Source organism: Babylonia areolata, chromosome 15, assembly GCF_041734735.1.
Source record: "Babylonia areolata isolate BAREFJ2019XMU chromosome 15, ASM4173473v1, whole genome shotgun sequence".
Taxonomy (NCBI): domain Eukaryota; kingdom Metazoa; phylum Mollusca; class Gastropoda; order Neogastropoda; family Buccinidae; genus Babylonia; species Babylonia areolata.
The window spans coordinates 1,527,648-1,540,147 of record NC_134890.1 but is presented as its reverse complement, the minus strand read 5'-3'; the positions used below and the strand labels follow the sequence as shown (position 1 = coordinate 1,540,147).

Sequence of the window (12,500 nt, the reverse complement as noted above, 5' to 3'; positions counted from 1 at the left end):
GAACTACGAATAGCAGAAACAAAGGATTTAAGTTTTAACAGTATTCTTTTTTTGTCAGAAAAAAGGAAGTAGAATCGAATGGACCAATTTAATGTAACAACACGTACCAGTGTTCAGGCCACTGTATTGTGAGTGCCGTGCAGTGTTTCCACGGGTTTTGGGGTCAGGGCTGTAACAACACATGCCAGTGTTCGGGCCACTGTATTGTATTGTGACTGCCGTGCAGTGTTCCCACGGGTTTGGGGGCCAGGGCTGTAACAACACATGCCAGTGTTCGGGCCACTCTATTGTATTGTATTGTACTGTGACTGCCATGCAGTGTTCCCACAGGTTTTGGGGCCAGGGCTGTAACAACACATGCCAGTGTTCGGGCCATTGTATTGTATTGTGACTGCCATGCAGTGTTCCCACGGGTTTGGGGGCTAGGGCTGTAACAACACGTGCCAGTGTTCGGGCCACTGTATTGTATTGTGACTGCCATGCAGTGTTCCCACAGGTTTTTGGGGCCAGGGCTGTAACAACACATGCCAGTGTTCGGGCCACTGTATTGTATTGTGACTGCCGTGCAGTGTTCCCACGGGTTTTGGGGTCAGGGCTGTAACAACACATGCCAGTGTTCGGGCCACTGTATTGTATTGTATTGTATTGTGACTGCCGTGCAGTGTTCCCACAGGTTTTGGGGACAGGGCTGTAACAACACATGTCAGTATTCGGACCACTGTATTGTATTGTATTGTGTTGTACTGTGACTGCCATGCAGTGTTCCCACGGGTTTTGGGGCCAGGGCTGTAACAACACGTGCCAGTATTCAGGCCACTATTGTATTGTGACTGCCGTGCAGTGTTCCCACGGGTTTGGGGGCTAGGGCTGTAACAACACATGCCAGTGTTCGGGTCACTGTATTGTATTGTGACTGCCGTGCAGTGTTCCACACAGGTTTGGGGGGCTAGGGCTGTATCAACACGTGCCAGTGTTCGGGCCACTCTATTGTATTGTGACTGCCGTGCAGTGTTCCCACGGGTTTGGGGGCTAGGGCTGTAACAACACATGCCAGTGTTCGGGTCACTGTATTGTATTGTGACTGCCGTGCAGTGTTCCACACAGGTTTGGGGGGCCAGGGTTGTAACAACACATGTCAGTATTCGGACCACTGTATTGTATTGTTACTGCCGTGCAGTGTTCCCACGGTTTTTGGGGCCAGGGCTGTAAAAACACATGCCAGTGTTCGGGTCACTGTATTGTATTGTGACTGCCGTGCAGTGTTCCCACGGGTTTTGGGGGCTAGGGCTGTAACAACACGTGCCAGTATTCAGGCCACTATTGTATTGTGACTGCCGTGCAGTGTTCCCACGGGTTTTGGGGCCAGGGCTGTAACAACACATGCCAGTGTTCGGGCCACTGTATTGTATTGTGACTGCCGTGCAGTGTTTCCACGGGTTTTGGGGTCAGGGCTGTAACAACACATGCCAGTGTTCGGGCCACTGTATTGTATTGTATTGTATTGTATTGTATTGTATTGTATTGTATTGTGACTGCCGTGCAGTGTTCCCCAAAGGTTTTGGGGGCTAGGGCTGTATCAACACATGCCAGTGTTCGGGCCACTGTATTGTATTGTGACTGCCGTGCAGTGTTCCCACGGGTTTTGGGAGCTAGGGCTGTAACAACACGTGCCAGTGTTCGGGCCACTGTATTGTATTGTGACTGCCGTGCAGTGTTTCCACGGGTTTGGGGGCCAGGGTTGTAACAACACATGTCAGTATTCGGACCACTGTATTGTATTGTGACTGCCGTGCAGTGTTCCCACGGGTTTTGGGGCCAGGGCTGTAACAACACATGCCAGTGTTCGGGCCACTGGACGAGCTGTGACCTCTTCACTGGCGACTGTCAGTGTGCTCCGGGCTTCAGTGGAGGTAGGGGTGTGTGTGTGTGTGTGTGTGTGTGTGGCTTCAGCAGTCAGTAACAGGTGTATTTGTGCGACGATACGTGTGCTGTGTACGTGTGTGCTCCTTGCCATGCGTCGCTCTGGCTGAAGGAAGTGGAGTTGGTCTGGTGGAATTCTGATCCAGTGTTCACCCGTCATCAGTGTTCACCCGTCATCAGTGTTCACCCGTCATCAGTGTTCATCAGTGTTCACCCGTCATCAGTGTTCACCCGTCATCAGTGTTCACCCGTCATCAGTGTTCACCCGTCATCAGTGTTCACCCGTCATCAGTGTTCATCAGAGTTCATCCGTCATCAGTGTTCACTCGTCATCAGTGTTCATCTATCATCAGTGTTCATCAGTGTTCACCCGTCATCAGTGTTCATCCGTCATCAGTGTTCATCAGTGTTCACCCGTCATCAGTGTTCATCAGTGTTCACCCGTCATCAGTGTTCATCCGTCATCAGTGTTCATCAGTGTTCATCCGTCATCAGTGTTCACCCGTCATCAGTGTTCACCCGTCATCAGTGTTCATCAGAGTTCATCCGTCATCAGTGTTCACTCGTCATCAGTGTTCATCTATCATCAGTGTTCATCAGTGTTCACCCGTCATCAGTGTTCATCCGTCATCAGTGTTCATCAGTGTTCACCCGTCATCAGTGTTCATCAGTGTTCACCCGTCATCAGTGTTCACCCGTCATCAGTGTTCACCCGTCATCAGTGTTCATCAGTGTTCACCCGTCATCAGTGTTCATCAGTGTTCATCAGTGTTCACCCGTCATCAGTGTTCATCAGTGTTCATCAGCGTTCACCCGTCATCAGTGTTCATCAGCGTTCACCCGTCATCAGTGTTCATCAGAGTTCATCAGTGTTCACCCGTCATCAGTGTTCATCAGTGTTCATCAGTGTTCACCCGTCATCAGTGTTCATCAGTGTTCACCCGTCATCAGTGTTCACCCGTCATCAGTGTTCATCAGTGTTCACCCGTCATCAGTGTTCACCCGTCATCAGTGTTCATCAGTGTTCACCCGTCATCAGTGTTCACCAGTGTTCATCAGTGTTCACCCGTCATCAGTGTTCATCAGTGTTCATCAGTGTTCATCCGTCATCAGTGTTCATCAGTGTTCACCCGTCATCAGTGTTCATCAGTGTTCACCCGTCATCAGTGTTCATCAGTGTTCACCCGTCATCAGTGTTCACCCGTCATCAGTGTTCATCAGTGTTCACCCGTCATCAGTGTTCATCAGTGTTCACCCGTGTTCACCCGCCATCAGTGTTCATCAGTGTTCATCAGTGTTCACCCGTCATCAGTGTTCATCAGTGTTCACCCGCCATCAGTGTTCATCAGTGTTCACCCGCCATCAGTGTTCATCAGTGTTCACCCGCCATCAGTGTTCATCAGTGTTCACCCGTCATCAGTGTTCATCAGTGTTCACCCGTCATCAGTGTTCATCAGTGTTCACCCGTCATCAGTGTTCATCAGTGTTCATCAGTGTTCACCCGTCATCAGTGTTCATCAGTGTTCACCCGTCATCAGTGTTCATCAGTGTTCACCCGTCATCACCAGTGTTCACCCGTCATCGGTATTCATCAGTGTTCACTCGACGATGACGACGAGGATGATGATGATTTTGATAACTGCAGTGCAGTGTCAATGATAACAACTGATGATGTTTGATGATGATGATGATAACAGTGATGATGACGACGAGGATGATGATGATGATTATAATAATAATGATGATGATGACGACGATGATGATGATGGTAACAACGATGATAACTATGATGATGATGATGATAACTGCAGTGCAGTGTCAATGATAGCAACTGAAAATGATGTCTGATGACGATGATGATGACAATGATGACGACCATGACGACGAGTATGATGATGATGATAATAATGATGGTAACTACTGATGATGACGACTATGATCATGACGATGAGAGCAACAGTGTAGTGTCAATGATAACAACTGATGATGTCTGATGACGATGATGATGACAGTGATGACGACGACGAGGATGATGATGATTATGATAATAATGATGATGATGATGGTAACTACTGATGATGTCTGATGACGATGATGATGACAATGATGACGACGAGGATGATGATGATGATTATGATAATAATGATGATGACGACTATGATGATGATGATGATGATGATGACGATGTTTCCTGTCAGTGCCAAGCACTGATGATAACGATGACGATGATGATGATACTGATGACAACGACGATGGGGATGATGATGATAATGACGATGATGGCGACGACGATGATGCTGGTGACGAAGACAATGACAATGATGATGACGACGATGATATTGATGACGAAGATCATGATGATGATGATGATGATGATGATGACAATGGTAATGATGATGATGACGACGATGACGATGACGACGATGATGATGATGACGACGATTATGATGATGATGATGACAATGGTGACGATGATGATGATGACGATGATGATGATGATGATAACGATGATGATGATGACGACGATGATGATGATGACGACGATGGTGATGATGACGATGATGATGATGACAATGGTGGTGGTGGTGGTGATGATGATGAGGAGGAGGAGGAGGAGGATTATGATGATGATGATATTGATGATGATGACAATGGTGATGATAACGACGATGATGATGACATTGGTGATTATGATGAGGATGAGGATGACGAGGACGAGGACAATGGTGATGATGACGATGACAATGACGACGACGACGATGATGATGACAATGATGATGATGATGAGGAGGAGGAGGAGGAGGAGGAGGACGATGGTGATGATGACGATGACAATGGTGGTGATGACGATGCAGTGCAGTGCCAGGAGACGTGCAGTCAAGGTTCGTGGGGGCAGGACTGTGTTCACCAGTGTGAGTGTGACCAGACCTCCTCTCTCTGCAGTCCGCTGGACGGGACCTGCCAGTGTTTACCTGGCTTCAGTGGACCTACCTGTCAACGTGAGTCAGTGTTGTGTGTGTGTGTGTGTGTGTGTGTGTGTGTGTGTGTGTGTGTGTGTGTGTGTTTCTGTGTGTGCGTGTGTGTGTTTCTGTGTGTGTGTGTGTGTGTGTGTGTGTCTGTGTGTGTCTGTGTGTGTTTCTCTGTGTGCGTGTATGTCTCTCTCTCTGTCTCTGTATGTGTGTTGTGTTGTGTTGTGTTGTGTGTTGTGTTGTGTTGTGTTGTTTTGTGGTGTGTGTGTGTGTGTGCGTGCGTGTGTGTGCGTGTGTGTGTCTGTGTGCTTGTGTGTGTGTGTTTCTGTGTGTGTGTGCGTGCGTGCGTGTGTGTGTGTGTGTTTCTCAGTGCGTGTGAGAGTGTGTGTGTGTGTGTGTGTGTGCGTGCGTGCGCGCGCGCGCGCGTGTGTGTGTGTGACCGTGTGTGTGTCTGTGACCGTGTGTGTGTCTGTGTGTCTGTGTACATGCGCGTGAGCACTTATTTTCACGTTTAGTGGCATATTTACTGTCGTTTTCTGAGACTAGTTTTTCCTTGGTGTGTGTCGACTAATCAATTGATGCAGCTGATTTTGCCATGCTCCGACTGAGTACATCACTGATCACACATTGTTCTTCGTTTTTAGTTCAGTCTCATTACGATCAGTTGATTCACTTATGTAGAGACAATCACATTATTATTTAGAGATGCCTCTATATTTTTGAAAAGGCTAAATGTCGTTATTGTTCTCATTGTGTATCCACATGTATTTCTTTTCTTTCGTAATTCTCGTGTAAGGGTTCTCTCTCTGAAACAATATTCTAACAATGATATCCATTCGTGTCATCTTTAATTTTCGTCCTTTTTTTTGTTGTTATTTATCAATGTGTAAAATAATGTGATTGTCTTGAACGTGGACATGAACGTGGTGGTGTTGACATGAACGTGGTGGTGTTAACATGAACATGGTGGTGTTGACATGAACGTGGTGGTGTTGACATGAACGTGGTGATGTTGACATGAACGTGGTGGTGTGGTGGTGTTGACATGAACGTGGTGGTGTTGACATGAACATGGTGGTGTGGTGGTGTTGACATGAACGTGGTGGTGTGGTGGTGTTGACATGAACGTGGTGGTATTGGCATGAACGGGGTGGTGTGGTGGTGTTGACATGAACGTGGTGTTGTGGTGGTGTTGACATGAACGTGGTGGTATTGGCATGAACGGGGTGGTGTGGTGGTGTTGACATGGACATGGTGGTGTGGTGGTGTTGACATGAACGTGGTGGTGTTGGCATGAACGTGGTGTTGTGGTGGTGTTGACATGAACGTGGTGTTGTGGTGGTGTTGACATGAACGTGGTGTTGTGGTGGTGTTGACATGAACGTGGTGTTGTGGCGGTGTTGACATGAACGTGGTGTTGTGGTGGTGTTGACATGAACATGGTGGTGTGGTGGTGTTGACATGAACGGGGTGTTGTGGTGGTGTTGACATGAACGGGGTGTTGTGGTGGTATTGACATGAACACGGTGGTGGTGTTGACATGAACATGGTGGTGTGGTGGTGTTGACATGAACGTGGTGGTGTTGACATGAACGGGGTGGTGTGGTGGTGTTGACATGAACGTGGTGGTGTGGTGGTGTTGACATGAACGGGGTGGTGTGGTGGTGTTGACATGAACGTGGTGGTGTGGTGGTGTTGACATGAACATGGTGGTGTTGACATGAACATGGTGGTGTGGTGGTGTTGACATGAACGTGGTGGTGTTGACATGAACGGGGTGGTGTGGTGTTGTTGACATGAACGTGGTGGTGTTGACATGAACGTGATGGTGAGTTGTTGTTGATATGAATGTGGTGGTGTGGTGTTGTTGACATAACCATGGTGGTGTTGACATGAACATGGTAGTGTGGTGGTGTTGACATGAATATTGTGTTGTTGTGGTGTTGACATGAACATGGTGGTGTTGACATGACCGTGGTGTTGTTGACATGAACGGGGTGGTGTGGTGGTGGTGACATGAACATGGTGGTGTGGTGGTGTTGACATGAACGTGGTGGTGTTGACATGAACATGGTGTTGTGGTGTTGTTGACATGAATATTGTGTTGTTGTGATGTTGACATGAACGTGGTGGTGTTGACATGAACACGGTGGTGTGGTGGTGTTGACATGAACGTGGTGGTGTTGACATGAACGTGGTGGTGTTGACATGAACGTGGTGGTGTGGCAGCGTGTCCGGTGGGGACGTGGGGAGTGAACTGCTCCCAGCAGTGTCAGTGCTCGGGGCACGGCACCTGTGACAGCACGAACCACGGGGCCTGCGACTGCGACCCGGGCTGGCACGGCCACCGCTGTGAAACACGTGGGTGGTGTGTGTGTGTGTGTGTGTGTGTGTGTGTCTGAGAGAGAGGAGGGGAGAGGGGTATGGGTGGGGGGCAGGGGGGGGGGGGGGGTTGTGGGTGTGGGTGTTAGAGAGTGAGAGAAAAAAATGTGTGTGTGTATGCATGTGCTAGGGAGAGAGAGGGAGGGAGAGAATGTGTGTGTGTGTGTGTGTGTGTGTGTGTGTGTGTGTGTGTGTGTGAGAGAGAGAGAGAGAGAGAGAGAGAGAGAGAACGAACGAACGAACGAAAATTTATTTTACGAGGGAACAGGAGTAAGCACAAAATATCTCACGGTTCCTTCACCCCCCTCCCTCACTAGCTCACGGTTCCTTCACCCCCCCCCCTCCCTCTCTAGCTCAAGGGACATATTTAGAACCACCGCCCCCCCACCCCCTCCCTCACTACCTCACAGAAGACACTCAGACATATTCCCCCCATCACACTGAAGGTCCTGAGAAACATTACCACCCTCCTTCAACAGCTGGCGGGAGACATCAAACACAGTCCCCTTACTCACATAGTAGCTCATGAGAAATATCACTACCCTCCTTCAACAACTTACAGAAACATATAAACAGCCCACCTTCAACAGCTGACAGGAACAGAATGTAAACAGTTTCAGTTTCAGTTTCACTTTCTCAAGGAGGCGTCACTGCGTTCGGACAAATCCATACACGCTACACCACATCTGTTGAGCAGATGCCTGACCAGCAGCATAACCCAACGCGCTTAGTCAGGCCTTGAGTGCATGCTTACATATTTGTGTACCTATGAAAGTGGATTTCATTTTTTTTACGTAATTTCGCCAGAGGACAACACTCTCGTTGCCATGGGTTCTTTTTCAGTGCGCCAAGTGCGTGCTGCACACGGGACCTCGGTTTATCGTCTCATCCGAAAGACTAGACGCTCAGTTTGATTTTCCAGTCAAACTTAGGAGAAAGGGCGAGAGCGGGATTCGAACCCACACCCTCACGGACTCTCTGTATTGGCAGCTGAGCGTCTTAACCATTCTGCCACCTTCCTCCTGAGAATGTAAACAACCCACCTTAAACAGCTGACAGGAAATGTATAAACAACCCTCCTTTAACAGCTGACAGGAACATTTAAACAACCCTCCTTCAACAGCTGACAGGAACATTTAAACAACCCTCCTTCAACAGCTGACAGGAACATTTAAACAACCCTCCTTCAACAGCTGACAGGAAATGTATAAACAACCCTCCTTCAACAGCTGACAGGAAATGTATAAACAACCCTCCTTCAACAGCTGACAGGAACATTTAAACAACCCTCCTTTAATAGCTAGCAGGAACATATAAACAACCCTCCTTTAATAGGAAGCAGGAACATATAAACAACCCTCCTTCAACAGCTGACAGGAACATATAAACAACCCTCCTTCAACAGCTGGCAAGAACATATAAACAACCCTCCTTCAACAGCTGGCAAGAACATATAAACAACCCTCCTTCAACAGCTGGCAGGAACATTTAAACAACCCTCCTTCAACAGCTGACCAGAACATTTAAACAGCCTTCCTTCAACAGCTGACAGGAAATGTTTAAATCAACACACCCGTCCCTCTCTCACAGGAAACCTTTAAGTCCCTCTCTCCCTCAATAGCTGACAGGAAAGATTTAAACCTACTCCCTCCCTCCCCTCAATAGCTGACAGGAAAGATTTAAACACACTCCCTCTCTCCCTCTCCCCCTCAATAGCTGACAGGAAAGATTTAAACCCACTCCCTCCCTCCCTCAATAGCTGACAGGAAAGATTTAAACACACTCCCTCCCTCCCTCAATAGCTGACAGGAAAGATTTAAACACACTCCCTCCCTCCCTCAATAGCTGACAGGAAAGATTTAAACCCACTCCCTCCCTGACCCAGGTACCAGTGACAGTGGTGTACGTGTTTCACGTGCAGTGTGTGTTAGTGAGGACGACGTGTTTCCCGTGCAGAGTGTGTTAGTGAGGACGACGTGTTTCACGTGCAGAGTGTGAACAGGACCGGAAGTGGGGCAAGGACTGCCGCAATGACTGTGTCTGTTCCCAGCAGTTCTGCGACTTCCGGTTCGGCATTTGTCACTGTGACCCCGGCAAACAGGGCCAACACTGCGACCAGCGTGAGTCAGTGTGTGTGTGTGTGTGTGTGTGTGTGTGTGTGTGTTGGAGGGTGGGCACTAATGATGGTGTTTGGGGGAGGAAAGGGGAAGTGGGGCGGAGGTGGAATGGGTGGAGGTGACGTCACGTTAACTGCATGGTGATGACGATGATAACGGTAATGATGATCCTGGTGACGTCACGCTAACTGCATGGTGATGACGATAATAACGGTCGCTAACTGCCTGGTGATGATGATGATAACGGTAACGATGATCCTGGTGACGTCACACTAACTGCATGGCGATGACGATGATAACGGTAACGATGATCCTGGTGACGTCACGTTAACTGCATGGTGATGACGATGATAACGGTAATGATGATCCTGGTGACGTCACGCTAACTGCATGGTGATGACGATAATAACGATAATGATGATCCTGGTGACGTCACGCTAACTGCCTCGTGATGACGATGATAACGATAATGATGATCCTGGTGACGTCACGCTAACTGCCTCGTGATGACGATGATAACGGTAACGATGATCCTGGTGACGTCACGCTAACTGCATGGTGATGACGATGATGACGGTAACGATGATACTGACCATTGGCTTCCACTGGGGACTGTTGGCTGGAGCATCAGCCATAGGAGGCATGGTCAGTTGATGGTCACCTTACCTGGCCATGATGGTCAGTTGATGGTCACCTTACCTGGTCATGATGGTCAGTTGATGGTCACCTTACCTGGCCATGATGGTCAGTTGATGGTCACCTTACCTGGCCATGATGGTCAGTTGATGGTCAGTTGGTCACCTTACCTGGCCATGATGGTCAGTTGATGGCCACCTTACCTTGTCATGATGGTCAGTTGATAGTCACCTTACCCTGCCATGATGGTCAGTTGATGGTCAGTTGATGGTCGCCTTACCTTGCCATGATGGTCAATTGATGGTCACCTTTCCTGGTCATGATGCTCAGTTGATGGTCACCTTACCTGGCCATGACGGTCAGTTGATGGTCACCTTACCTGGTAATGATGGTAATGGTCAGTTGGTGGTCACCTTACCTGGCCATGATGGTCAGTTGATGGTCAGTTGATGGTCACCTTACCTTGCCATGATGGTCAGTTGATTACCACCTTACCTTGCCATGATGGTCAGTTGGTGGTCACCTTACCTGGCCATGATGGTCAGTTGATGGTCACCTTACCTGGTCATAATTCTGATAACTAGAGGAGGAAGAGGATAGTGATCGTGATGGTGATGGTGTTGCTGCCATGACCAAGCAGCTAACGTCATTACGACAACCAACAAAATCACTGACAGACAGCTGTGTAGTGTGTGACGCGGCAAGTGACGTAGGCGATGACAATGACAACGATGACGTAGATAAGCAGAGCAATATGATGAAGAAAAAAACCCGCGAAAGCCGAGGTCAGCGAGTGAGGGGTGGTTGCAGCATGTCCTCCTGGCTACTACGGCCTGAGGTGTGCCCAGGAGTGCAGGTGTCGCCACAACGCCACCTGTGACGTCATCACCGGCCAATGCCACTGTCCGGAGGGTTTGGACGGTGGTGGGTGTGACGCGGGTAAGTCCTGTGTGTGTTGTGTGTGTGTGTGTGTGTGTGTGTGTGTGTGTGTTGTGTGTGTGTGTGTGTGTGTGTGTGTCTGTGTGTGTCTGTGTGTCTGTGTGCGTGTGTGTGTGTGCGTGTATGTGTGTGTGTGTGTGTGTGTTTGTGCGTGTGTGTGTGTGTGTGTGTGTGTGTGTGTGTGTGTATCTGCCTGCCTGCCTGCCTGTCTGTCTGTCTGTGTCTGTACGTGTGTGTGTGTGTGTGTGTGGGGGGGGGGGTTGCCCGGTGGGCAAGTACAGGTATAGAAAGGTGTGTGTATACAGGTGAAGACAGGTGTGTGTGTGTGTGTGTGTGTGTGTGTGTGTGTGTGTGTGTACAGGGTGCCCGGTGGGCCGGCACGGAGAGGACTGCAGCCTGCAGTGTCAGTGTGCCCCGGGCACACCCTGTGACCCAGTTACCGGACAGTGCCTATGTTCCCCTGGCTTCATGGGGCCTGCCTGCAACATCAGTACGTGTGTGTGTGTGTGTGTGTGTGTGTGTGTGTGTGTGTGTGTGTGTGTGTGTGTGTGTGTGTGTGTGTGTGTGTGTGTGTGTGACTCTGTATATGTGTGTGTGTGTGTGTGTGTGTGTGTGTGTGTGTGTGTGTGTGTTTCTGCCTGTAATATTGCCTGAATGTATAAGTGTCTAACTTACTGACTGTCTGACTGTAAGACTAACTCTCTAACCGACTTACTGACTGTAAGATTGTGTAACTAACTCCCTAACCGACTTACTGACTGTAAGACTGTGTAACTAACTCTCTAACCGACTTTCTAACTGACTGTATGACTGTAACTAACTCTCTAACCGACTTTCTAACTGACTGTAAGACTGTGTAACTAACTCTCTAACCGACTTCCTAACTGACTGTAAGACTGTAACTGACTCTCTAACCGACTTTCTGACTGTAAGACTGTGTAACTAACTCTCTAACCGACTTTCTAACTGACTGTAAGACTGTGTAACTAACTCTCTAACCGACTTTCTAACTGTAAGATTGTGTAGCTAACTCTCTAACCGACTTTCTGACTGTAAGATTGTGTAGCTAACTCTCTAACCGACTTTCTAACTGACTGTAAGACTGTAACTAACTCTCTAACCAACTTTTTAACTGACTGTAAGACTGTGTAGCTAACTCTCTAACCGACTTTCTGACTGTAAGATTGTGTAGCTAACTCTCTAACCGACTTTCTAACTGACTGTCAGACTGTAACTAACTCTCTAACCGACTTTCTAACTGACTGTATGACTGTAACTAACTCTCTAACCGACTTTCTAACTGACTGTCAGATTGTGTAACTAACTCTCTAACCGACTTTCTAACTGACTGTAAGACTGTGTAACTAACTCTCTAACCGACTTTCTAACTGACTGTAAGACTGTAACTGACTCTCTAACCGACTTTCTGACTGTAAGACTGTGTAACTAACTCTCTAACCAACTTTTTAACTGACTATAAGACTGTAACTAACTCTCTAACCGACTTTCTAACTGACTGTCAGACTGTAACTAACTC

The 12,500-nt window shown here is 48.2% G+C and overlaps 1 protein-coding gene across 1 annotated transcript in view; it reads left to right on the top strand.

The window, feature by feature from the left end:
* Positions 1–12,500, top strand: part of LOC143290086 (uncharacterized) — a 110,224-nt gene that overhangs the window by 90,425 nt on the left and 7,299 nt on the right. The window contains exons 38-43 of the mRNA XM_076599376.1: positions 1,796–1,910; positions 4,776–4,919; positions 7,119–7,250; positions 9,263–9,391; positions 10,835–10,963; positions 11,325–11,453. Of these exons, the coding sequence (XP_076455491.1) occupies positions 1,796–1,910; positions 4,776–4,919; positions 7,119–7,250; positions 9,263–9,391; positions 10,835–10,963; positions 11,325–11,453 (778 nt within the window). The remainder of the gene's footprint in view (positions 1–1,795; positions 1,911–4,775; positions 4,920–7,118; positions 7,251–9,262; positions 9,392–10,834; positions 10,964–11,324; positions 11,454–12,500) is intronic.